At 45.0% G+C, this 27973-nt stretch overlaps 1 protein-coding gene across 4 annotated transcripts in view; it reads left to right on the top strand.

The window, feature by feature from the left end:
• Window positions 1-27973, top strand: part of LOC107225460 (protein trachealess) — a 174265-nt gene that overhangs the window by 12648 nt on the left and 133644 nt on the right. For all 4 annotated transcript variants that reach the window (XM_046737445.1, XM_046737442.1, XM_046737441.1 and 1 more), the window contains exon 2: window positions 23280-23312. Coding sequence is in view for 3 of the 4 variants with exons in the window: in XM_046737442.1 (XP_046593398.1) it covers window positions 23280-23312 (33 nt within the window). In the remaining variant the exon portion in view is untranslated. The remainder of the gene's footprint in view (window positions 1-23279; window positions 23313-27973) is intronic.

Here is a 27973-nt window from a genome sequence, read left to right as displayed (position 1 = left end):
TATAAAGCGAGGCTAACCCACGTTAGGCTGAGTGATAGGTGTGGACGTAGTTTAATTATTTCATAGAACCGTATCTCTCACGCATTCCATCGGCATTCGTATCTTTCTTCGCGCGTTCTCTGCCGCATGGGCGTCATAAACACGCCTGCAGCAGTACCGCGAAGGCTCGAGAGCCTGCAGGGAATTTGTCAGCGTTTACATGAAGGTACGGCGTAGAATTTACCACTTTAAATGGGACGGGAAAGTAGCGGCGATTCGTCAATTTTCTAGAAACCGATGGGTACCCACGCTTCTCGGGTGTTTGCTCCCCGAAATGGGCTCAACTTCCACGGGATTCTAACAAGAGGACCGCGGGTTCGACGTTTCCCATCCTTTTCTCGATGCACGCGGCGTCTTGTAAAAGAATCAACACTCGATATACGAGCGGCTTGAATCATCTGCTTGAAATTATACAAGAAAAATATATGAACAGAAAAATTATTTCTCTCTTCAATCTCAAGCCTCTTACACACATGTACGGAGGATGTATGCACTAATGAAATGGAATGTAAAGCAGCGAGGACACTCGCGTTATGCGCTCGGGTTCGATGATCAAGTCGAGTAGCGTCCTGACGTTACGCGAAGTGCCTTACTTCATCGTACGTGAAACCGGTACGAGAGGTTGCTGGATGGGCTTGTATAACCGACTGGCCTGCGACTCGTTTTCGTTCCGGGCGTGAAACAGATTGACATTTTTAGTGCAGGCGTGGGAGGAATTTTTCCATTTTCGCAGAAAAAAAATGTAAAGAAATTGGTTTGGCAATCGGGGACTGAGTAATGAGTATCTTTCAAATTGTCATATTCGTGAGATTCGAATATGTAATGCCTTTGTAAATATACAAATATAATATACATTGGAACTATAAACGAAAGCTTGTAAAAAAAAAAAAAAATGCAACAATTTACTACGTTACTTCGATTTTACTCTACGATGGCTCGTTTCATTCGGAAGACCATTTCCTACAAAGTGACTGACAATCTGTTTTTCATCATGCTGGCATCGTCGATTATCTAATTAATCAATGAATAACGGCAGTATTTAATTGACTTGTACTCGCAAACAAAGCAGAACCATTTCAATGGCCTTGGGGATAAAAGTAGTCTGAACAAAATCGTAAATCACGCCTATCTCACGCCAACCGTGTTAAACCGAAGTTAAATTTTAATTTTCCCGTTGCGATGGTAGAAACAATTTCGACTCGCATCAATTTTTCCATAATCTTAACAGCGAACAGCGAGGCGGCCGAAAGTTGGTCGAATAAATACACTCTCCTCGCGGAGGATGCAGTAATAAGCTGACAAAAGTTGGTTCTCGGTGTGGAAGTGGTGGACGTACAAAGCGGCGCGTGCGAGCATCTCCCCGTACCCGCGCCGTCGAGAACCGGACCATGACGTTGTGCGTATTTTACGAAACTGGTTGAAAAAAACTGGCCGACGATACGTAAACCCGCGGCTGCTCGGCTCTTTCGTTTTCTCGGTTTTTTTGTCCTCTAACTTAATGGGATCTAGTTCCTCGAATGTATGTGTCCGCGGTATTGTTCCGCAGCGGCGGCGCTGCTCGAGCCATTACGGTATTACATACATGTACGTTGTACCTACACATGCGGCATATCCACTACGGGCGCGAGGCATTTCTCTCGCGCCAATGGTTTTATAAAATTTGGCCCCGACTCCGTCGACCTTTTTCATTCCTTTCATAGTTTTACTCGAGGCACGAGTTGAGCACGAGTCGCCGTGCGGACTGGCCGCATTTTTTCATTCGAAACCTGCAAAGTCGAAACCTACCGCGTTTCAAATCTAAATCAACGATTTCGCGTTACGCTTGTTGAATTTTGCAATCCTTACCGACCTGGTCGATAATACGCGTTCGCCAAATTTCTGGAAATTATTACTTTACCACCGACATTCGAATGCGTAAATTAGATCTCCATGCCGGCGCAGCGGCTGCGTTGCGTGTCAAATGTTCGTGAAATTGATAAATAATTATTGCCCGTTTTTACATTATCTTCAAATCAGCACCGGCCGTGGCCGGTAGACGGCAAAAAGTGAACTCATATCTTTTTGCGTGAAAAGGTTGTTTAGCACTTGGGCAATATCATCTCTCACGACGGATATTGATACCTGAATTACTATTTCCTCAACATTGTTTATATACTCGATCGGTAGAAAGTCGCCTGTAATGCACACAATACTATACCTACCTACATAATTACGTCTATACGATACTACACTTGCACCGGAATGCAGGGGTAAAAAAATTTCACCTTGCAAAGCAATAAAAAGATAATTATTTTTTTCTCAAACGTAAATATCTGCGTTTCTTTCACCAAATGTTTTGAAAACTTGCCGAGGTGAAAGTAGTACGAGACTATTGATACAAGTACAATTAGTTCATGTATCACCTATGTGTTTTAAGGAGAGTTTGACTGTAAATTTATCTAAAGTTTGACCAAAATCTGTGAATTTTTACAATTCGCAAAAGATGCGTTAAACGGTATACGAATTGTCCGGAGAAAAATAAAATCATCGCTGAATCAGTTGCACGAATGCAGAGCCGAGAAACAGTAGATATAAATTTTTAAAATACAGATAACTCGCCTTCGACTATGGAAAGTTTATTATCCAAGAGCTTCACGCATATTAGTCCCGATAAAAAAGTTAATTCCGTTATAACAATTAGCCGAGACAACGGCTTCGACTTGACACGAGCAGTGAATTTGATTAGATATCTCGCAACGAGCGTTGCCGGGGTGAACGAGATAATTAAAAATCGAATTTCACTCTTGCTTACGAAATTTTTAACATTCCTTTCCGATCGAATCGACACAACGTTCGCGCCGCGTGTCCGTGAATGTGTAACAGAGAACACATGTATAAGAAACCCCTCGGAATCGGGCAGCCTGTGCAGCGAGTCGTTGCAGCAAGGCTGTAATTTTCCAATGTTCCTTAGCAATCGACTCTTTCTTTCGTCCCATTGGGAATGAATGGGGGCCTAGGGTGAGACGGGGTTGGAAAAAACGGAGGAAAAAAAAAGAGACGAAAACCTTCTCACACCCCTCGGCCTCACAGAGACTCAGAGCTTTCTCACTCCCCGAAGCTTTCCAAGCGTAACTTAGCATATTTTATTTGATTTTTTGTATTGGATAATAGCCCCAGGTAATGGGGTGCCTGCCTGCAGCGCCTGCCAGGAACCGGGACCCGAGTAGATGGCGAACAAATTTTCGCACTCCTATTTCTCCGCCGGAACCTCCCTTCTCCTCGACCCCGTAACGCTTGCATTAACGAATTTACATTTTTTAAATGGGAGGGTTGCCCGTTCGGGGTGATAACTCGCGAGTCATTTGTTTCTCGAAGAAATTAAACACTACCCGGTTCCCTTACCGCCGACACTTCGTCTCAATAAGCAACCGCATTGCTTTCAAAGTTCGAGTATTCTCTTACCCGTTCTATCCCCGGTGTAGAATGTAGTCGAGATTCAATCCCTCGACTCGGCGGTGAAATCGATTGAATTATTCGCACCGATCGGCGCGAAGTGATTTACGACGTGAACTTTCGCGAGATCAACTAATTAAGATCGCGAAAGTTGCGAATTATCACAATACGTATATCCTTTTTTTTTACCAGTGGAGAAATTTCTTTGCCCGAAATAGATTTTTCCGTAGGATTTTGGAGACGCGATTGATAAAGCTTAATAAACCGAGACCTGCTACAGCGTTGCGTGTAAACACCGCGTTAAAGAATTAATCTAAAAATTACTACACCTACGTTGAATCTGACTTGTATATATTCAAGAAGTACCGTCTAATTTCACCGCAACTTTGCGCCGCAGCTTCTTGCCGGTGTCTAATCTCCAAAAATCCTAATGCTGCGATCGAACTGCTAACCCGTGACTGGTATCCGTCTGAGCATAATTAAAACCTCGTCACATTCATCGATGAAGAAGAATGGAGTCAAACGGCGAGACGTCGAACGACAACGCAAATACACACGCAGAGCATCCCCTATTCCCGTGACCCGTCAGCCATAATCTGCGAGACATATGTTTCGCGTAATCAGCCACTCGGTGCTATCGAGGGATGAGGGACGGGGGTGAAGCTATACATATTTAATGAGGTTGCGGTCTTGTAAAAAGTCTCCGGCGAAACCCACCCCAGTTACCCTCTCGGCGGGTGAGAGGATGCTCTTATTCAAATCTCACTCGATGCGACGGAGGTGCTGCCCGCCAAGGGTTGGGGGCGAGAACGTATCAAAGAAAAATACGCCACTTCGAAGCGCTGCCTCGAGCATACATAAAAATATAATCTCCGCGTAATACATATTTCAAAATGTCCCCAAGAGCGCTCTCCACCACCACCACCCTGTCTTACGCTCGCTACCACGGGCAGCAGTGTTCGTTGTCCTTTTCCGCACTGCATTCTTTCTTTCTTCTTCTATCCTCTGCAGATCCGGTAGATCTAACCTCTCGGTTCTGTGCCGAATAAAATTACGCCGCACCCTATTGCCATCAATTAAGGGTATGAGAATGCAACGCGGCAAATGTCTCGGAGATAAGCTGCAGGTCTCCCGTGTGGTTTCCCTCTTGAGGACACTTGGAAGTACATATTGCGATCACTGAATGTGCCGTACCCTCGCAGGCCGTCGTGATCTCGGACGGTGAATCACCCCTTTCGAAGACGTACCAATAAACATGAGAACGCATTACTCAAGTACGCGTCGGATGATAATCGGACGGTCATAAGTGGTATTGAATTATAAGAGATACCGGCAAATAGGAGCGATACTGGGATGAATTGCTCCGGGGCGCTGTATGGGGTATCGCCATATTTTGCGCCGAATATAAACACGAGGACAGCTCAAATTTCTTTTTCCAAAGCGGTTTGCGCACGTTGAAATATTTTCATCCACCTCTCGCGACGACAAATCTTTCGATACACGCGCAGCGACTCGCGCTGTTGGTTCCCAGTAGTCGAGCGTTATTTCACTTTAATCGCAAGGCCATAGTTCATCCTCTTTTTCCTTGTCTTTTCTCTCTCCCTCTCTCTCTCTCTCCCTCTCCTTTCGTCTCTTCTCTCCCAACCTGAACTCTGTAAAGTAGGTAGGAGACGCATGGCGGTGGTTGTACTCTACCGACGAACCTTCGTCTTGCCCGGTCGAATTTTCTTGAATCGGCAGCTCAGCTTACTCAAAGCTTCCCTGCTCCGGCTGAAAGCCTGAAGATGATGCGGCATCGTAATTCAAAAGCAAACAGAACGTACTCGAGGCAAATAAAAACTCAACCGAACGAAGAAGTACGCACGCTCTCCGGGCCTTCTGCCTCCTAGGCCTTCGTGGTGGATATCTGAAGGTCCGAAAGACTCCGCGCCAGTCGGAGTAATGAAAGATGTACCGCTAAATATTCAACTTCATTTCATACTTGAGCCAACAACGTTTGAGCCGAAGTTTAGATCTCTGTCATCACGAGTTAAGTGGTCCTACGGGTTGACTCGAGTGAGGTCCTAAAATGTAAACGCTCGAACGTTTCACTTGATGTCCGTAGTGAAATAGAATATTCGAATCACCAACGACCGATGGCAAAATGTAAGGAGACCAAGGACTCTGAACTAGATATAGAGAAGAGTCCTAAGCGTTATCGTCTGCCGTTGATGCAGTGAGAATAAACATCGCGCGAGTATAAGGACGTTATATATACACATATACGTACATGTAAGTTACGCAGGGAAGGAGTTGATAGGGTTAACTATGAGATACGGAGGCTGTCGAGAGGTCAAGTGGCAGCGTGTGGGCGGCACTCGTCACCAAAGGCAACTCTCCGGTTAACAGAGAAGCCAGCCGTGCCCCGGTCTGCCCTCCTTGTTCTTCGCTTACGTCTTTAATAGCTTCATTATGTCGTCTTTAAATTGAATTACGTCTTTGGAACAGCTCGTCGTCGCGATCAAGTATCGGAGTCTCGATACGAAGGGTGGATACGGACCAATTCTGTCGGTATGGAAATTCAATGGAAACAAGGTATCGGTGATCCGGATTTTATTCCTTCGATTCGTCCTCGCGTCAACCTCTGTCAGCAATCGCGACGAGTCCGGACGCGGGCAACGAAAGTCTTTCTACTGGTCCACGGAGTTGGGTCAAGTTGGGTCGGGTTAGGGTCGAGGATTTCGACGGGTCTTCGAGACGGAAGGTTTGGGGTCTACTCAAGTGGCTAAATGAATCGAGTCCCTGCGGTGGGTCAGTTGGAGCAGGTTTCTCACATGTCCCTATAGGAAGGCGAGGGAGATAGGTCCCGAGACGCAGGGGCCGACGGGACTCACTTAGTCGGAGCGGGGTTAGGTACATATGCAAATCAGCCATTAGTTAACACGTCTTATCGGAGCGAGCGCTGCGGCCAGATAGGAACGCCGGTTGGGCGTTGAATGAAACACTGCACCGTGTCTGTCGCGACAAAGTAAAAGAGTCTTCGTCTCCTTCGTCTTCGTCTTCTGTTCCCTTCTTCTTCGATCGTCGTAGTCGTCAAGCGGTTGCAGACCGACTCGTTGAGCCGAAGAGGAATTCGAGGTCTTGGCCATTCCATGGTAATCCTTATAAATACTAATTGTAACCGGGCAGGTTACCCGCACGGAATATCTGAGATGCGGCGAGAACTTTGGATCGGCAATTAAAGCGGAGCGCCAAAGGGATCCAGGGATCGAGATCGACGGACGGGCTACGTCAGCCGCATCGTAAGCTTCCAATGATTAGAGACTCGAAAATTAAACTCTCGTAGAATACAAAATCGACCGTCGAAGGCTCGGTGCAAGCGACTTGACGTGTTCTTCGTCCGCAACGTGCGCCGGCAGCGTTCGGGACCCACGGTAAACCGCCCGCTGTGCAAACAACGCCAGGCCGTTATGTCAAGCAAACCGGTGATGATTTTACTCATTATTTTTCCTCATTGTGGGGGTCTCATCTCCTCTCTACGTTGGCGGCAACTCTCACCGTGAGGGACGACCGCTGGACCCAATAATCAACAAACACTCGACCGCTAACAACCTGCAATAAAGTTAGAAAAATCCTTTCACTCTGTCAAAGAAATATCCAGCCCGTTGAACCAAAGGATAATATTCCCATACTACGCTCCTCTCTGCGCTTCCCAGAGGAAGGATCGCCATTCGTCGTGGGAGTTGTCAAGAGGTTTGAAGAAAATCCATCCTAATCAACTTTCAAAAAATTTTCTGCCGCACGCACACGTAACTATACCAAAGAAATACCCAATCCGAAAATTTTCACGACGCGATTGGTGCGGAGTAAATCACTGATGCGCGTACGGTAATAACAGGCACCAGCGAGAGCCGCGGGTGATCCATCTCCGAGGGATCATTCCAGCCCATTCACCTGAAGGTTGAGCAGCTGCTAAGTGATATCGTTATTAAAATAGATGAATGTACCGACGTGATAATTATGCCCGGGAATATACGGGACGTTGTGATAGATGACGGCGAAGACTTGCCGCGTCAACTTTGCGCCGTTGACCTCCTCGTGTCAGGACTGCGATTACGAGGGTCAAACTCGAGAAACTTAGTCGGGAAACGAGGAGTTGAAGTTCAAGACGCTGTCGGGGCAAGAATGGCCGTCTCGGGGTCGTCAGTCCCTCAGGACGCGACCGTCTCCTTAGGAGAGCGCGATAATTTTGCAACTCCAAAGCTTGCTTTCGGTCTTTGTAACTGTACTAGAAATTGGTACAGGCATATCGCCGTGTTTTCGCATCGATTGCTCGGGTATAGCAAGGAAAAAATTGAGCAGTCTTTTGAAATAATTGGAATCGATCAAGCCCAAGGTTCCGTGCCCAAGTCAATCGCAGGTTGAGTCACCGTGCGGTGCAGCAAATAGTTTAGGGGGATAGAAGGTGTAATAAACAACTGCGTAGGTGGCAGTTACGATATGTAAACAAGCGAACAGTGCTGGCGATACCAGTGACTTTTTAGTTACTCAGCACCTGTTTCGATCAGCAGCAAACTGTGGCCGTGATTGTCACTACGCCAAACCAAGCGTGGCCAGTGAAATTTGATACGAACACCTGCGATTCAATGACCTGGCAGTTGATCCGCGCAACAGTCGTTCATTCATATTTTCATCGTGAAGATTCTCAGGGAAATCCTGGATCTGATAACACGCGTCATTGCACGCTTTCGTCAGAGACAGTATCTCCGTGTAACCGGTGACGAAGAAATATGCAAACCTTTGTTTGATCGGTAAAAACCGGTTTCGAGAAAAATGCCGGAAAAAAGAAACTCATAATTCCACGATTGCGGTGTTTACAAAAGTTAATAACGTTGGTATTGTTGGAAGGAAACCTTGGAAGTCGGTAAGAAAAAGTAATTAAATCATTTCAATTTCAAGATTCGAGGCAATCGGTTTTGCAAGTAAACTGCGAATTAACGTTCGAGTTTATTCATAAGGGAAAAAAGAACGCGTATACACGTGATTCGAATTGAGACGTCAATTCCTTTCGAAATGACTGTAAAAACTCGGCATCGGGATTATAAAAATTCGTGTAGGTATACGAAACAATCGTGATTTGTAACCAGTTGAGCGTATTTTGCTTATTAGTTTCTTTCGATGATAATTTCTTCACAACTACAAGTACCATTATTTCGAGTAACGGCCTACGCTGTGCAACTCTTGCGGTTCGTTTATCCGCATTATCTAGCTGAAGGATTATGCGAGCATGCGAGTATTCGGCAAATCTAGTCCAACAAGCAACGCTCGGCAAATCCTACAAGGTATGAAAATAAAATCACTGCGTTTCGTTCGAAATGGACAACGCAAATTTATCCGACTGAAAAGAGCGAAGCGTCTGATCCACGGCTGTAGCGCTTCCTTCGAAAGAGACTCGATCGCTGCGGGTCGTTACTATACTCGCTCAATTTTTTGCGAGAGCAGGTCTCCATTCTCTGTAGGGCTGATAATTCGCCGATTAAATTGGAAACGGTTGAGCTAATTGTGCCGCGCGTGTATTATTCATGGAGGCCTGCAGGTTCTCCTCGGCTCGTATGGTGAGAGTGCGTTGCAGGTGAAACGCAGGAGGGATTAAGGACGGGGATCGAGGAGCGGAGGCAAGAAGTCGGCCGGCTCCCGGCCCTCGATCCATCCAAGGAGCGAGCCAAACTGATTAAAGTATTCGGTAATATACGTAACACGACGTAACGCGGCGAAGGGCAACCCGGGGACATTCGGCTGCACAGACGGAACGGTGCCGCCGGTTGTCGAGCCGACAAAATAAATCCGCACCGAACTCGCTTCGCAATAACGTCAAACGTATACCTACGTATGAGCAAGGTATAACAGGTACCTACAAAGTTGTACCGCACCTCCCGATTGCTTTTTATCAAGGTGTTCGGAATTCAGGACTTGAGGTTGCGACTTCAGAAGCGGGATTAGATTCTGCTCGAATCGGTTGTCGGTAAGCGATGTGCGATGCAAAGTGAGCTTTGGCATTCCTGATCAAAGTTATAAAACGTGACTTATAAAAGGCTTTGCCATTCTCGAATTTCTTCTGACGGTCGATGATGTTGCCGATGCAACACCGCGAGACGTAACAACACGATAGGAGATTTGCACACTCTGCAGAACGAGGAATCGTTAACGAGAGACGAGACGAATGATCCAAGTCGCATGCCGAGATTATTCAGTTTGCGGATAGCCGATCGATGTTGAACGTTCATCTTCAGTCAGCCGTTTGCATGATTGGCAGGTAGACGTCGTGTAGGTACAAGATATCGCGGAGCTTCGCTGCCTGAGCGGAGATAATTAGTTGCAGCTCATTTGTCAAGCGCGTTTCGCGATTATTTGAAACAACAATAATGATGGTAATAATAATTACAGTGGGCCAAGCGGAACCGTTTTCTGAGTTGAAAAATTCCAGGCTGATCATCTTCCACTTCGATGCATAAATTTCGAGCGATGCAAAATTCACGAAACCCGGGTTCCGTTAGGTATTTAAGGCCGCTCATCGCTATGACGATCAATCCCAGATGACGTGAGTTCGAATTAACGAAATGAAAATTTTAACTCGATTTAACTACTCGCTGCAATTATTTTCCGTACTCTTTTTCGATTTCTCGATTTGTTAATAATACATACAGACTTCATCGTTCGGCCGAACGCTGCTCGGGAGATCGACCTGTCGGAAATGCGATATTTTCAATATCAGTAATAATTTTTAACGATCATTTTATGCGAGCAAGGCCGCTTAACCCGCACGCAAAGAAGAAGCTCTGACGCTGCAACCGCGAATAGAGATTGTTATTTTCGTGCATAATTCCGACGGCATTTCAAGATCACATATTAAGATTCGATAAGATATTGAGCCGCACATAATTAGGGGTACCGCAAAGCAGCGAATAGGCCGGGGGCAATTGAGCCGCTGCAATCGACCTGTTGCCGATTCGTATCGATCTTTGCGTATACCCGTTTTACTGCATCTTGTACCAAGCAGTTTTTTTTTCTTATAACCGAGCGTATTCTCAAAATTACCATCGGACTTCGTCTCCTCTAACGAGGCATGAAACGCGAATGGCTTGAATACTTTTTTTTCGTACAATCAACGAATTTGCACATTTATTTTTGCCCAATTAAGGCAAAAATAAAGGAACAACATAAGTTCCCATGCAGGGAGATACGCGGTGAACGTATCTAAAACAGATCTTTTCTCGAATTTGGCAGCTGCGGATATAATACTTTTGTGATGCCAACGGGCCCTTCATTAGGCCTGGAAATACCAATGCTTGACGCTACAGCTTCTATCTGTAAACTGGCTTCATCTGTCACGCGATTTGTCCCCGCTTTTCTCCTTCCGAATGCTTCGTAGGGCCCAATGACAACGGGAGTAACAACGTTTGTGAAATGTAAAGCGGGCATTAACGAGGTGATGAGCAGATCCTTATCTCGAGTCGTCATTGCTACCGTAGAACATCTCTTTCCCTTTTTTTTTTTTGTATTCCGCGTACTTCGATTACTGATTGCGCAAGGGCGACCGATTGTGGACGGACCGGCAATCAGAAGAACAAAAGTCATTGGAGCAGGTGTGATTCATTGTTAGATATATCACACTGTACATTTGATCTACTCAGCATGTTGCACGCCTGGTCTAGTCTCATTACTAAATATTATAGCACCGTCAGCAGATGCAAATTTGATTTACAGTCTTGCGTCACGGTGGTTTACAGTGTGCCGGAAGGAAAAACCTGGTCTCTCATCTTACCGAGACGATAGTATGGTTACTCGTGTCGCCGGTGAAATGCCATAGCACGGCTGTTCCGAGGTTTAGCCATCCACCGTACTGCTGCATCATTCCCCGAACCGTTTGATAGCCCAAAAAGGCATCGAGATAAAATGGCCCACGAGCCTCGGACCGTTTACGCGATAATCGACGGTGGCTGATTGGGGTACAAGCGAAATTAAGAAGAAGAAGTCTCGGCGGAAGGAGGTGAGAGGATCTATCTAAACGGGAGCGGACCAGTGGCTGAGAAATAAAACAATAATGAGTTTCGAATTGATGCAAATGAGTAACATCCTTGAAAGGGAGGAGTTTCGGAAAGGTGAGGATCCTGGAAGGATCGGCGTGGGACCATTTCGAGGTCCTTCTCTTTCTCCTTCTTCTTCTGCTTCTGCTTCGAGGCTTCGGCGCTCACACGCAGAGAACCGAGGCCCCCGAAGACCTGAGCTAATAAATCCAGAATGCCTCATTACTAAGCTTGTCTCTTTAATTGAAATCTCGTGTTTTTTCAAACAACCTTTCTTATTTTCGTTCAAACTTTCGGCTTTTACTTAAAATGTGCGACACCTTCCGATAACCGAGCACTGCACCAAGATCCTCGACTATAATATGCTCTCCCCCCTGCGCCACTCTCTTGCTGTTCGTCATCTCTCCCTCTTTGCATTTCCTGAGGTGTAACCCCTGGCAGTTGGCGGGTAGGAGATGAGCTTTCAATTTTTCTGGCGTTGGTCTTGGTTCCGCTTTTCAAATCCCTCGTTCCATTAGCCTTCACCGTCAAAGAAATCGTCCTCGAGTACGCGGTGTTTCACGGGCGTAGTCGCTAGAACGATGCGCTTTGTGTTGGTGCGCCAATCCGTGAAACACGACTTGTTAACATCTGATCGATCCCCCCCCGCTACGGCCGTATATTACAAACTTTAATATTAAATTCCACATGTCAGTTGTGATAGTTTCCACTTATTCAACGCTATACCTTATTTTATTTACGGATTTCCAATGCTCCGCGTTTGTATAACGTACCCCATGAAATGAATAAATACATTTGCTTAGTGTAATTCATAATTCAGTTTGCCTTCACAGCAGGTCAGTGACATTATACGTAGAACTTGTCTCCCTTTCGTGTTTTGCCTAATGAAAATATTCACGAAAAAGCTTGATTCTATTCGTTCAACAAATGCTACACAAATTCAGTCTCAGATTTTGATTTCAAAAATGCTGTACTGGTATTTAAAACCGATAAATCTTCTCTTTTTAAGCCTCGTGAACTAGGCAGCAGCCAGCAATGATAGTGCTGGTAGGGTGGTCCTGAAGCTTATCTCGGCCATTGTAGCTAATAGTTGAGCCACGGTTGGAGACTGAGAGCACGACGGTAAACCGGGAAACCAGGATTACAATCGTGTTGGTAATTTTTAAGAGCCGTGTTATCTAAGTGAGAAGTGACGTCCGGCCAGAAACCGTCGTTGACGACACGCGGCGAGTTTCGACGATCGTAAACGTCGGATTTGTTGAAAGGCTCCCGAGCCGCGGGTTTCAAATAAATTTCAGTCACAATCGGACCTGCTACCCGAAACATTAATACCCAGACTGGTCACTAACGCATTGCAGTGCTTTCTTATTCAGCCCTTGCGCACATGTGACGTGATGTAGAGATACTCGTACTCGAGATATAATCGTACTTTGAAAATATGACGCAAATACTAACAAAATGCACCGTGGTTAATTTAAATGCTCTCCTTGAAAGCCAAATTTCGACAAGCTGGATTCCTACATATATGCATAATCACCGGAATTCCCGAGGAACATCGGTGCTAAGTAGGACGAAGGCATTATCTGTACTCATTATTCAGGTTTGCTGCAATGCATGTTAAGTGTAATTATAAAACCCGTTATAATAATTCCGGCGAGCAGGTATTTTATGCACATTATGGATGAATAATAAATAATACACCGTGTTATTTACTACATATGCTTAACAGAGTTATAAGCTGTTTTCATAATGCCAGATCTTTTGTAGCTGAAAGAGAAATGAATTTATAATTGAGACAGTAGACACTGAGTAGCGTAATTATCGCTACCCAGGTCTAGATAAATTTTGATTCAGTTTATAATGGCAAGAAGATATGAATCACAGTATAAAGCGAAATTAATATTAAAACTCATACATATTTCAAATGAAAAATGCCCGATCATCGCGAATAAAATTATTCAAAGATTAAACCAGGATCGAATTTCAGGATAATGCTTAATTAACGCGCTTATGCTGCATCAAGAATTTTATATCGAACTTTATACTCAATATTCTATTCATATACCGACTTGGCAAATTTGTTTGCTGCAATTATTAATTTCTTGATGCATATTCAAACATACCGGTATGCAGATCGATCAAGAAGTTCAGAGGCAAAAATGAACGCATCGTGGTCTGCAAGTGTGATGTTTAATGTACAATATTTATAGAAAAATGATGTGCCTTGCATATGCGATCATGTCTAATTGAGTTATGTCGTAACGCATTTACAATCTGCAATTCGTGTTCGACGTTAGTACATCAGGTTTCTTCAGTCGATGAAATAATAATCTGCCAAAGTAATTCTGTCCAAAGTTCAGTGCCAACGTATCGAGTCATAATAAATAAAAATAACATTTCAGTTCCGAACTCGATCCATCAATTGCGGTAAAATGTTGAAGATATTTATTATTGGATATTATTGACCTTTATTTAGAAAAATTGTTGTATGTGTGATACGAGCTTCAATCCAGAGAGAGGAAACCTTGAAATTAACAGTGATGGGTTACTGAGAAAAAAACTTGAAACAAAAACTGTGGATATAGTTGATTAAAATTAGTAATCTAAAGTCACTGAAATGTCTAATTCGAACTATGATATTTGAATAACTTGTTTATCTTCACGGTATCGAGAACTTTTAATACGGGAGGATCGACGAGGTTGGGAATAATTAAAAGGGTAGAATCGGTAAAAGAAACTGCACACGTTTTAACGCATCGGTCATATATTTATTCACTAAAAAAATTCACCATGCAAGCTACGCCATTAGGTGATTATTAACAAGCTCAGAATTGTTGCTGATTTACGTAACTCGAAACGTTGCCGATGAATCGCTACTGAACCGTATCCTTCAGAGATCAACGCATATCTGAACAGGGTTGCACGGAGCTCTGACGCAAACGACTTGCTCCGAAATGCACTTCTGCCCAGCTGTACACCGCACGTTACCGCAGATTGGCCCTTGCGTTAGCGTCGCTGCCATGGCAAGATACGGACTGTGTACCAGCCCGATGAACAGCGCGATGACCAAGGCGATGAAACGCATGATGACGTACAGGTATATAATAAGTTGGCTGTAGTGTCGTTGCACAGAGTTCGAACTTGTCTGACGATTCCTGATGCGATCCGCCTGCGTTTATATACCTTGTCAAGCCACGTAAGCGTATAGACGTGTGGAAATATTTGCAATTATCGCAGGAAATTACGGAGTTCCCCGTTTGTCTTCGCACGCAATTTAACTGGTATCATATTCATTCCGCGATGACTAATACAAGTTGCAGTAATATTTATTCAGTTATACCGGTATCTTGTAGACGTGTTATATTTCACTTTTTTCCCGCACCAAGCATCGTCTGTGATAATATTTATTGTCTCATGGTTAAGCTCTGTGTAGATGTTTATTGTAATGTATGTACACACACGCACACAAACACACGTACACTCATTTGCTCGAAAACAGACACACACCTGAAACGACAATATCCCGAGACTCGAGGTAGTCTGGTCCGGGCAACCGTCATGTAAACAAACGTTGCATTATGCTCTAATAAATATATTATCAACTAGAAAGCGATTACATTCATTTACAGAACATAACATTTTTTTTTATAAAAATAGTTTTTCCTGTCACGTATTTGATGATAGTTTGTACATACAAGCGATGTTATAGCGACAGAAGTTTGAGCGTTGAGAAGATTTTGGTGATCAGGAATGATGGCAGTATGAGGAAAGATTGATTGTTAGATTCTTAGGGCAGAAGAATAATGTGGTGATAATGTTACAGAGGGAATAAAGGCAGGCGTAGTTTTCAACAGTTATTGTAGCTTTGCCTGTGTTGGTAATCCATATTCAATAACAAGCAAACGCACAATAAGTGCTGTAAGCTCACATATTCGTTACAGTCTGTTTAACCCTTACTCTGCACAACCCCTATATATAACACTGGCGTCACACCGGGGTCGCTGGAGACCCCGCATCAAAAATCATTTCGTAGAAACTGAGATATCGATCCCAATTATTTTAAAAAATTGAGATACTCTTTAACTATTATATTTCACGGCAAATTCTCAATATGACAAAATAAATTCATGAAACAACAAAATACCTGAAAATTGAAGATACTGTAGGGTTATTTTGACCCTGGTGTGCACCGCAAGGGTTAAATTCGGTAACTTCGAACGTTTGTCCTACCGGCACTCGTTGTATTTGGGTAGCTGAAAGTAGTCAAACCCCGATTCACACCCGGTTAACAATCAGTGTCGACTGGTCCGTGATTCTATCCACTACGGAAGTCTCACTCGCGCAGCTTTTCAATTAGTGGTTGTAGTTTTTTTGATGAATCAAGTGCTGCGGAATTTCTTGCATCGATCTTATCGTATTTTAAGATCGGTCAAGTTCGAAAAACTCTCAGCAATCAGGGACAACAAATATCGTAGCGAAACCGACACTTCATCGGTTAATTTCCTACTGTCCCTCAAATTTTATGCAAAAGAGAATGTACTATCATTCTGCATTGTGCAGCTTGGAGGTTTGTCGGCGGTTCTGTTGAATACTTGTATGCAAATCGGGACCACTTCATACGAGCGAAAATCGTTTAAACAACAACGAGATATCCACAAGTTTCGTAATCGACTAATTAGTCGGGCGGGTCGCTGAACCTTCAACTCAGGTGTTTAATTTGAATATAAGAAGGCTCGCTCGTGCCGGCTTGCCGCATGGCTTTCAATTATGAAATCATTCGACTATTTTTATCCGATATTCACGCGGCGCGTATGTATTCTCAGATATCCCTTTGTAAAATCACGCAGATTTTCGTGCATGAAAACGAGTTTTTAATCGTACTTCTATAATTTTAATTTATTCAAAACGCGGATCTTCATTCTCTTCACAGATTTCATCATCGCGTTAATTTTTGAACATTCGTCAAGGTCAAGAATGGCGTTGGGTGTGGAAAACCACGTTATTTGATCATGATTATTGTAATGTACATTTGAAGGTTGAACTTGAACGTTTTGTGGAATATAAGGATAAATATGCGCGGATGGATTTAGGTTGCAATGAACTTTCTGGTAGCTAATTGTTTCATTTCTTGATTTGAAGTATGCAATTTTTTGTTCGTATCGTTAAGTGCTGGCCCAAATTTGATGATTTTTTCCCCCTCGATCAAGGTTATTCTTAGACTGAGGGGTTTAATTATTTAATTTCTTAATTCATTTGATCTTATTCACCTGAAACTAATATAGAGTCTGAATGCTTGAATAATCGTTTTCCTTTACGTAAATCGCTTGAAAAAAAGACTGGGATATTATGCTTCATATTAATGACACTAAAATTATCGCTTTTATTACTGAAATAATTATACAACAGTGCGAATACTCATGAAATAGAACATGCAGTATATTAAACTAGAAAATAATTTTAGAAAACCAGATCAATAAATTGTCTGTGTTTTAATTGGTGCCTGCATGGTTTGATGAAAAACGAGCTATCATCACTGTTTCTTGATGTGCTCTGCAGTGTTCGAAAAAATACCGAAGAACTCTGCTCGGGGCGAAGAAAGCGAGATGGGAACCAGATGTATTTTTAATGCAACTTAGTAATTTCGTCACTGCCGTAAAACAAACGCAAAAAATCAGCTTAACCACTCTTATTTCTCGTCTATGTTCGTCAACTCGTTTCCAGCGAGCTATTTCTTCGTTTGCATCCTTTAGACCACCGCAGGATCCCCGACCGATTAGTTTTTCCCCGAATTTGGCAACTCTTAATGATTCTGCTCCTGTGCTCTTGGCAATAGAGGTGGGTACATGTACTGAAAATACCGGTAGCCCGCATTCCTTGCCATAACGCGTTTAGGAACGAAGAGTTGCTCACGTGTGCCGCGAAGGGAGTCCCTTGGCTTCTTCTGTGTCCAATAATTACGGCGCGGCGTCCGATCGTTCGTCGAGGCAAAACACGAAACGTTGGCGACGTTCTTCGTCGAAGTCCAGGCCGGTGGACGGGAAGCGAGATAAGCCTTCCCAGGCGTTTCCCGGGGTGTCGAGATCGGAGCGTCGCGCGAGGGTCGTCAATTCGTCATCAAATATTCGGGCTGAAAAAATGACGCGAAAAACGAACTGGAACCCACGCCTCGAGTCCGGACCGCGTCCCTCGGGTGGCTCGTTACCCGGCAAGCTGGATTCCCATTTTCAGACTCTTATATATACATCGGAATGTTTCGGCGACTCGGGGATTGCACAGCTTCCTCGAATCGAATCGCGGATACTCCTCCTCAAGTAGCTTTTACAATACTTTTGTATGCCCTCCGCTGTTCTCTGCTCCAGGATTGCACGTTTTTCTCCCATCTCCTCGAATACGCTTTCTTCACTCAATGAACAGTTTCTACCAGCTCGCGCGTTCGTATTAAACAGCGTGATTCGAGCTTGAAAATTGAGCTACCATAGCAATGTAATAGATCTAATCTCTATTGTGCGAAATGTGTAGTTTTGTTTTTCCAACCTTTTTCGTGCTACCGAAATGGAATGTCTTCGACAGGTGAGTCGTTGCGCTCCTTGTTCGGAACTGCAACGTTATATCGGTCGGTATAAGGTATGTAATTATCGGGGGGCTAAATGCCGGGGCTGACTAACGGTCGTCTATTGTTTAATTGAAACAATCAGAAAGAAGTTTGTCTCCTTTTTTGCCCAGGATGTCGACAAGCTTGCGTGACAGGGATTGTTCGTCCTTTTACCGGTGTTCATTACCCCTCGAACCCCATCGCTTATTGTTAGCTCTCGCGGAACACGCGCGGCCTCAAAGCACGGGGAACCAGCTAAACGCTCACCTGTATGCGTGGTGAGAGGGGCCTTGCTTCGCGGCAAGGAATGTATCTGTGCGGTTTCGATTAATCAGCTGTTTTTCGGGGCTCCGCCTCGGGCAGCCCGTTGCAGAAAAACTTAAGTTATGCGATGATGCGAACGGACGATGCACGGACACGGAGATCACTGCCCCCCGGAGCAGGGATACAGAATTTTTGAGAAGCGAAAATACCGCGGCCACGCCGCTCGATCGGTGCGTGTCGCTGCATTCCGCCTCGAATAACGTATTTTTGCGATCGATTTGAAAATTCGTTATTTTTACTTTATTTTTAAAATAAAAACGCTCCTGGGTAATACCTACGTCGAGGGGATACACGGTACACACCTCGAAACTCTGGCGGATAAATCTTTGTATCTGTAGGGATATAGGTGTACGATTTCTTCGAGGAATTTCTTTGCAATCCAATTTGACCAGGGGATTTTGTATACTAGATGATGTTTTTTTGAGTTTAAACAGTTTAAAAGTTAGTTTTCGTGGCTTCAGAACGCATAGCTTAGTTGCATTTCAATCAATTGAAAATGAAAAATTGAACCTAAGATTTATTTACAACTTTTATAATTAATTGAAATTTTTATTATAATACCGATGATTTAAAGTTACCTTTTAACACGTTAGAAAATTTTGCACTTTTCACCGAAGACACCGTGATGTCTTTTTTTTTATCTTTCGAGGATCGCGTTGCGAGAAGATATACGAAATTCGCTGAGGCTTTCGCACTCGCGGAGTGTGAAAGAGGTAGAAAACCGAAGACGAAAAAAAAAAAAAAAAAAAATTGCCAAGTAACGATGTTCGCTCGTGCCAACAGCTTCCGGCATTCTTGTTTTTCATGCACGGTTAGTGTACCTAATCTTGGTCGATTCCACGGGCCGCTAGCAAGGCGCGTTGCAGCCGCGGTGCGCTGTAGCGAGTAATAAAAGGAAGAAGAAGAAGACGCAGAAGAAGCGAGTTTACAAAGCGGTTGTAATCTTTTTCTATCGTCGTTAATCATCTTGGTGGCAATATACCACAAGCTCGTTAAACGCGGCGGTGCTTAAGTAATATAACGGCGGTGAAACGCGGGCGAGATGGAAAGAGCAGGGCAGCTTCCTCTCTGATGTCTCAATCCGGCGCGCGTGACCGGGCCGATATCACAAAGGGTTACTTTGACGCGAGAACGTGGCGGCGTCGGCGTCGCGACGGTATCAAACCTTTGGCGGTGTTCCGCAACCCGGGCTGCGATGGTTGGCGACGTCGTAACCGAGAGCCATTCGAGTTCAAAGCGAGAACCAAAGCATGACTTACGACTCCGGACCGCGACGTCCCGACGTCACAACGTCCCAGCGTCCCAACGAATCGGATCGTCGTTATACGATTCTCCCCACACCTCCGAAATCCCGTTCGTCCCGCCGCCGAACTAGAGAATAGACATTTCGTGCACCCGGTGTTACCCAAGTTAAACTTTACACCGGGGGATGTGACGCGCGACACGTGTTCCTCCCCCGGCGAACCTCCGCCGACCCGAATACCCCGTATGCGTATTACGACGACTTGTAAAACATTCTTAAACGACCCCCGCCGACCGAAGGACTCGAGCTTTCGACGCGGGACGCTGCTCCCTTAGGCCGCGAAATTCGCGACGCCTCTCAGGATATTACGCACGATAAATCGCTGATTTTGCCCACATTGATGAGAATTCACACCGCAAAATCACGACGTTGCATAATCGTGTGTACCTGTAATATAATCGACTGACAATAAGCCCGGAGTTAAATCACTTGTAAAGCATCGTTGCGCACTTCAGTTTCAATTATACTAGCATCAATTACCGCCTGTCCTCACTTCGCTTGGTCGTCTCAAATACGTACGTAGTTATATCTCGACGAGAATGTTCAGTAATGGAAATAAATACAGCACTCTGACACCCTGACTCGAGGTGTCGTAAATTAACCGCTGCCACGTACGATTATTATTTTATTATATTTCGATGGTAAATTAGCCTGAATTAGACTCGTCTTTACCGCGCTGAACGGGACTCTGGTATTAAAGGTGGAGGATAATCTACGACGTTGGCCAAAGGAGGAAATCAGCTGTCGGTAGAGCCGAATAAATTGCCGCCTGGTGATCTAATAACGGGGGCTCTGCCTCGATCTCACACCTCACCTGCAGCAGTTTGTTGAGACTGGGGCGATTGGGATTCTCGAACCATCTGTTTACTCATCTCTTTTTTAGTCATTCCGTTGTACGCCCGTATAAATTGGATCCGATTGAAACACAACTCACGTACGATTTTACGAATTTGTCCCTATATTAAATCGATCATTCGTTACAGAAGAGAGGTTCGATGCTTGTGCAAGGAGAATCGCTCTCCGCAGCTGAATTTCTTTCAGTTTATCGTCAGTATCGAATCGGCAGTGGCTCCGTGGATTCAAAGTTGAGGATACCGACTGGGCATCGGGCGGTCAGTTACGGTGGAAAGGTCCTGGTTTACCCCGCAGTCCCGATTCCGGCTGCACCCGCAAAGCAATAAAACCGGCAATAACGAGTTCGGCATGCCACAGAGAGGGTTGCCATCCCCCGACAGAGGTGGGGGACATTAGCGGTTGAAGGTGGCACTCATAGAGACGTCCGGTCGCCCAATTACTCGCGCATTAAATCAATGTTCGTTGCCCGGGGTAGACGTGGCCGGTAATAAACCGTTGCTCGAATATCTGCACGAGTGTCGAAGCCCCGGCCGACTGTCCTCCTCTTTTCCCAATCCCCCTTTCCTCCCTTCCTCAGCTCCTTAAAATATGTACACCCGTGTGATCGGGGAGTGCTTAGAAAGCCGAGGAATGCCTCTTCTGTCGTAATATTTGGCTTTAAATCATGTCGCGTTGACAGACCCCGCCGATCTTCCCGTGTGAATCAGCTGTCCCGTCACGCCCTATCCATTCCTCTTCTCTTACCCGTGCAGGCCTTATCCTCATTCTCATCCTTCTCCCTAACCTCGCCTCTTGCATCCGCATCACTCGAGAACTCGCGAGTTATGAACTATTGGAAATTATCGGAAGAGTGGGTGACGCGTTCATCGCTTGTATCCCGAACGTAGGTTCGTAAAGTCGAGTGTAATCCCTTATTTAAGTGTTGAAGTTACACTCGGGGAAAAAATTAACGGACCCCCCCTCCCACTGTTTTTGACCAACAAAAGGTACAACTTCGAAAGGCTGTACCTTTGCATAAATTGCAAGTAAAAAGTTGATTCAAAAACGATTTTGAAGCTGAAAATTTTGGCTTCAAGCGCTATGTTCTATAATCAGTCTATATGAATTGTTTTTCGAGTGGTCCTATCGTTAAATCACTTACGTTAAATATGTAAAGTGAATTCGAGTTCACACGGTCATACGCGATCAAAGCAACTTTTTTTCAGATTTTCGCGATAGTCATTTTGTAGCAGAGAATTTTTCCTTGAAAATAGTTTTCTTTACAATAGTGTCAGCGATTTTTTCTACCCAAGTTATCGAATATGAAAAGAAATGGTATCCGAAAAACTTTGATCCTTACAAAATAATTACACTGCATGTGTAGAAATTCACACTCCAGCATATCTTGGTAATTCGTGAAGAAAGGTGAAAAATATCATTCAAAAGGCAAACGTACCGGAAGTATGACACACTGTTTTGTTTTTGAATACGATTGTGAGATTTGAGACTCTCTGCAGGAGCTGGAGGATTGTTATACGGATATGTATGGATACAGAGGTGTATAGAAGGCATGAGGTGGCATTCCCTTTCGGGCCAGACTGTACGACGCGACGTCCCTTCGGTGAAGGCGGTTGTTATCCGAATATTCCGGCGTTAGCATAAGAATATCGCAGGTGCACCACCACACCGGTCTCGGTGGTTCTTGTCGTCCTGCTTCGCTTGAGGAATGCGCGCTCCTGCGCGAGTTTTTAATCTTTGCATCGGCGGACTTAGCACTTAAAAGCCAGATAACACATGGCGGGTATAAATCAGCGATGCGCGTCGCATGTTTTCCTGTTACGCTAACGCCCTGAAGGCTCGAGAGAGGGAGAGAGGCAGAGACAGAGAGAAAGAGAGAGAGAGAGAGACAGGGAGAGCACCGCCAATCTCTTACACGCGGTGGCTGAACTGGTAACCGAGTCTTCTCAGTTTTTGGGTGAGACTTACTCGCGGAACATATTTGTGCCTATATTCAGAAAAAAAAAAAAAACAATCTTCGCACTCTTAAACGGTGCCAGATCAGGTTCGATGAGAAGAATCATTTCCGGAGGCAAAATTGCCGAATTGAAGCTGCACTAGGTGCTGACGCGAAGCAACTGCAGGATTCTCCGTTCGCATCTCGAGATTAGGCTCGACTCGCGTGAAATTTACGACGTTGATCTTATTCATATGGCTCGGCTTTCATATAAAAGCTTTTCCCTGTAAGCTCTGCGACACGGAAATTGCGCGCGAGGGTCAAAGCTAAAAAGCGTAGGGTGGGAAGGGGGGGGGGGGGAGGGGGCTCCTATACGGGGAACGAAAAGTCGAATTAGTGATTTAGTAAAAAGGCGGAGAAGTCAGACGTGCGCTGCCACACTCGACAATGACGCGAATGACGTCTGCCAAATACGCAGCTGCCCAACCGTGTCTCAACTGCGATTCGGTCCATAAAAATCGATCGGACACGGATCAGCTACTGCCGAGTGTGCAGGCGGTTGCGGATTCGTTGAGAGGTGTACAAAATTTCGCGAGGAAATAAACAGAATTTCTTATTTTACTTTCTACAGTGTTTTTAATCTTTTAGGCACTAGCTTGTACACATGCTAATATTTACGAAGCGAATGCATGTGTGCCGGAATTGCAACTAACTGATTTTATCTCGTTTTTGTTTCAGGTATCGCGACGATGCTCTCTGTTGGACGGACAGGTAAGAATCTTCACGCGCACTTTACTGTACAAATATTACCAATCATCTGTTGTCGAATTTTTGCAATTGCAAATTCGGTAAGGCTTCTTATTCGACGATAATTATGATTCCGAGCACTGTTATTCTTCACTCAAGCGAAATGTGTTTAGAAAAATTAGTAAGCACTCCTTTCGTGGGATTTGTTTCTCATATTTGGCTCCATGAAATGATAATCAGTCATACTCGCCGCGACAAAATTCCCCGATCTTACTTCAGGAAATCACCGTTCACCATAATTCTGACTGCACCCGGTTACGATCTCAATTTTTCAATACGCTTTACTTTGTTACTGCAACTGTGGTAATGAATTTGAAATCACCGTCAGGTTACACACGTGTTCAATATTCAATATATTCCTGCCTCACGCTTGGCGCCACATAAATTCCAAACAACGCTACTTGCCTTTATCGTATAAACGTGGGATATGGATTTTGATTTCCTTTCTAAATCCCGACGCAAATTAATTGTCCGCGAATGAGAAATGAGGATATATATATATATATATATATATATATTATATACGTACAGGGCATTCCATGACACCTCGATAAATTTTTTTCAGATTCCAGAAAGTGTTTTATTTTCAAGCTTTAAAATTATTCTTCAAATACGTTGGTACGAAAAATACTGAAAAAAATTGCGATCGCATTTTGCGTCATATACTTTCATACGAAAAATTATAGACAATTTGAGACATCGACACAGAATCTTGATCGAGATACCGTAGAATGCCCATGTATACTTATGATACTGACTATGCAGCAATGCAATCTATTTCGTGTATAATATTTCAAAAGGTTCGCGAAGGTCGGGAAGAACGGTTATTCTCCCAGGCCGGGAATAATTATTCGCGTCAAGATTGATTGATGCAGTGGCCAAGAACGCGCAGAGGCCCCTTACTCGTATGAGTTATATCTCCTCTCGTTCAACTTTCTTCTTTCCTTAGGTCTATGTGTACAATATTATGTATACAACGCGTTGTACATTTGAGGGAACTTATTCATAGACATGCATAAATTTATCGCCAAGCAAGTTCGCGCCTCGACCTAACGATACGATACTTTTCATAAAAAGCTGCGAATTCTCTCGACAGCTCGCACTTGTCACTCAGTGCAGTTGATCTGCACGCCCGAGCTCATATCTGCAACTTGTTTTCGCCGGAACGGATTTGAAATTTGTTTTCATATAAACCGATTCGTTCGTTAATCAATCACTAAGAATTATTCGTAATCAAATCTTGAATCTATCAGCCGGCGTGCAAGTCTATCGTTTTTGGTCTTTCAATTTGCCGATGGAGAGAGGGAAGGAGCGAGATGAGGCGGCGGGGGGCATAAAATTGCGAAGGAATACAGTTGAGATTGATGGAAGAAGATTGACGCTGCAATGCAATTCCATTGTTTAAAGCGGCGAATCGTCGACTCTGGGGCTGAGACCGAAGCAGGGGGCTTCTGCACTGCACAGGGACATAAATCAACGCGAGAGTGACCGGGCGGGTCCGGCTGACGAAGAATCGTAGGAACGGCCGGGATCCGCGTGCTTTCATCTCCGGCGAAAGCTCAGGCGGGACAGGCATCAGCTTTTGGCGTATGACGCAGGGTCGAAGTTGAGGCGAATCGTGGAAGAAAAATGGTCGTCGCGTAATATCTTTGCGAGTTCATTTTGCCGCGCGGTGGCTCGAAGTAAGACGAGATACGCCCAACTTCTCGTATAAAGTAGAGCAAAAGAAGGGTTTCCAATATGCTGGTTAAAATTTCTCTAAAATAAGAGTCGAGAACAGGCAGGGGATAATTAATGGCTGTGGATCCTGCGGACTGCGGGGTACGAGAGTCGGGGGGTATTAAATTCGGCAATTAACTATAACTGATCGGACGCTAATTACAAACAACCGAACCTTGGTAATTAATAACGCGTGTGACGTTATCGAGCCAAGTCGGGGTCTTTGGCTCGGATCTGGTAAAGTTTGAATTCCAGAATCTGTTTAATTTTTTACGAATCTCGCGGAAATATAGTAGAGAATCGTCAGGTTTTTCGGTAACAGATTTTTTAGCCGAACAATCCTTCGATGGAAGAGCAGTTTCAAAAATACCGCGAACGTTCTTCGATATCTGATCGAATCACGCGGGTCTGATATCTGATACGATTTATATCGTCACGGTGAGTGTTGAAGACTATTAACTGCAGATCATAACCTCCTTATAGACGATTCGAGACTTGGTTCAGTGTTCCACTCACGGTAAAATCAGAAAATAAAAAAATTTTCAAAAACTGCGAAACTTGACTGTCTTGAACAGTCGATATGTAATAATCGCAAGTAAAAACGCGTCTCAGATCCCTCTTCGAAGATTTGAAACGACCATTGTTCGAGATTAACCGAAGTGTCTCGTGGCTGTCCATAAATTGAACAGCGTAAAATCCGAATCCTCGTGTACCCGGTGCAATTACGATCGAGTTCCCCGATCGTCGTGCAAATAAAATTGACTGTTACGATCTCTCGTCGATCGGAGGCAGCTGACATCTCTTAAAACTATCCGCCGATCGGTGAATCTCGGCTGCTCCGGGAGAGTCGCCCGCACTTTTCAGGTATCCTAGGTAACCCAGGTACAGGATAGTTAGTTTGGACGAACGAAGTGTCGGTGGCGAGGAGTTTCCCTCTGATGCTGCGCCAATAGTGAACGACTCCTGGAACATCGGAGAGGAGCTGTTTCAGTGGTAGTAGGTACTCGGTAGGTAGTATGGCGTATTTTTTGCGGGCATCAGATTTAACTGGATGTCGTTACTACAGCGGGCATTGTTGCCGATCCGTGAGTTGGTTCACCTCGACTTTCATCTCGTCCCTCGTTCGCTCGTTCGCTCGATCGCCAATGCTGTATTTATTGTATCGAAGAGAGACCGAAGCCGCTGCGCATTCCTACCGTATGCGCCGCCCGTAATGAGCGGCCTCCAGCTCCTCTGTCCGTCGTCCCGTCCGTCCGTCTCTCTGTCTGTTCGCCTGTCCCTCCGCAGCCTCGCCGTCCTCCGGCCGACCGATTCCTCCGACCGGTCGGCCGACCGATCGCCTCTCCTCTCCTCTCCACGCCTCGCCGTCAGCCCGGGACGCAAGCCACGCGGTCGGACGGATGCCTCGTGCCCTTGTTCGCGCCGACGAGCCGACTCCCGCGGTGACGATATTATAAAACAGCGATTCCGCACCGGGGGACACGACCCGCCGGTCCGTCATATCGGGGGACGGAGGAGGATTCTTAACTCGAACCTCTCGCGAGCTTCGATCATGGCGGATAGCCTCACGTCCGGAGGCTGTGCAATGACGGCGAAAGGAACAAATTGAACGAATAAGATACGAATCTGTTCGTGCGTCCAACTTTTCGGCAATGTGGATATAATTATTGCAATTTTTTTCTGTTTCAAGAATTCCACCAAACGTTTGTCCATGTTCATCCGTACGTGAAGATGAAAAATTAATATTGACAGTAGGATTTGCCGTGCCTACTCGGAAGAATATTGCGATTTAGGTATATATTTGAACAAGATGCCGTACATGTTGGGAAAATTTATTATTCATTCATGCATGAATAAAAGAATATTCAAATATATAAGCAAGGGAGATAAAAATTTTTGTTCACAAGTTTATATTGACGTGTAAGTCGAGTGAGTGAGTGAGCTTCTTACATTCGCAATATACGTGATCGAGCTTTAACGCGTACATCGTTATCATTGGAGAGAAAAATTTCACAATTACTGCAGGGTGAAAAAATTATAGTTTAGGATGGTTCGCGTTGTTTTTAAACGGTACGAAAAAGTGGGCGTAAATGAATAAATGAAAAATGTGGACCAGGTGCACCTTGCGGGAGTTAAATATGTTCTGCAACAGGGGGGCACCACGTACGGTGTATAGTATGGGTATAAGTGTACGTATACGGTTTCGGAGTAGCGCGTGCCAGACAAAAAGCCAGTAGTATACATATACACCGAGTGTGGGTTCGGTAGACAGCGCGAGGTGAGGTCCCCGCCTCTGTCGGGGTTTGCTTATCGATTCAAATCGCGTGCAGCGCGTATGAATGAATGAATGAGCGAGCGAGCGAGCGAGCGAGTGGCGAGCGAAAGAGTGAGCGAGGAAACGAGCAGCGCGCGACCGACACGGGCCGGCGTTGAATGGGTGCCTGGGGCGACCACGAGCCTAGAACAGATGCCGGTGGAGCCGACCTGAACCTGCGGGAGGAACCGCAAGGACGAGGGAAAAATCGAGGAAAGGACTCCTCGGACCTTGGAAACGGCGGGGAAGGAGTCGAAAACTGATCGTAGAGGCGCCTAGGCGAGATGCCGTGTCTCGGAAGCGCGTTTGTTGCTCGAGGGATCGGATCGGATCGGGTTGCAGCCCGGGGAGGGAGGAGGGTTGCTGCTGATTTATGGGGCGTTATGAGAAGTCATAAACAGCAGCGGTTCGCACCCGGAGCGCCGGGCGAAGACACACGCCTCGCGCTTATTGACACTGTGAGTGGGAGGGGGCAGGCACGGGGTATACAGACGTGTATAAGCGAGGAAGCGAGAGGAGGAAGCCTTGATAGCCTCACGCTCTCTTCCACTCCTTAATTCAGATCTCGTTCGCAAAATTTTTTACACAGACC

Source organism: Neodiprion lecontei, chromosome 4 (genome assembly GCF_021901455.1).
Source record: "Neodiprion lecontei isolate iyNeoLeco1 chromosome 4, iyNeoLeco1.1, whole genome shotgun sequence".
Classification (NCBI taxonomy): domain Eukaryota; kingdom Metazoa; phylum Arthropoda; class Insecta; order Hymenoptera; family Diprionidae; genus Neodiprion; species Neodiprion lecontei.
This window is presented reverse-complemented; position numbering and strand designations above follow the sequence as displayed.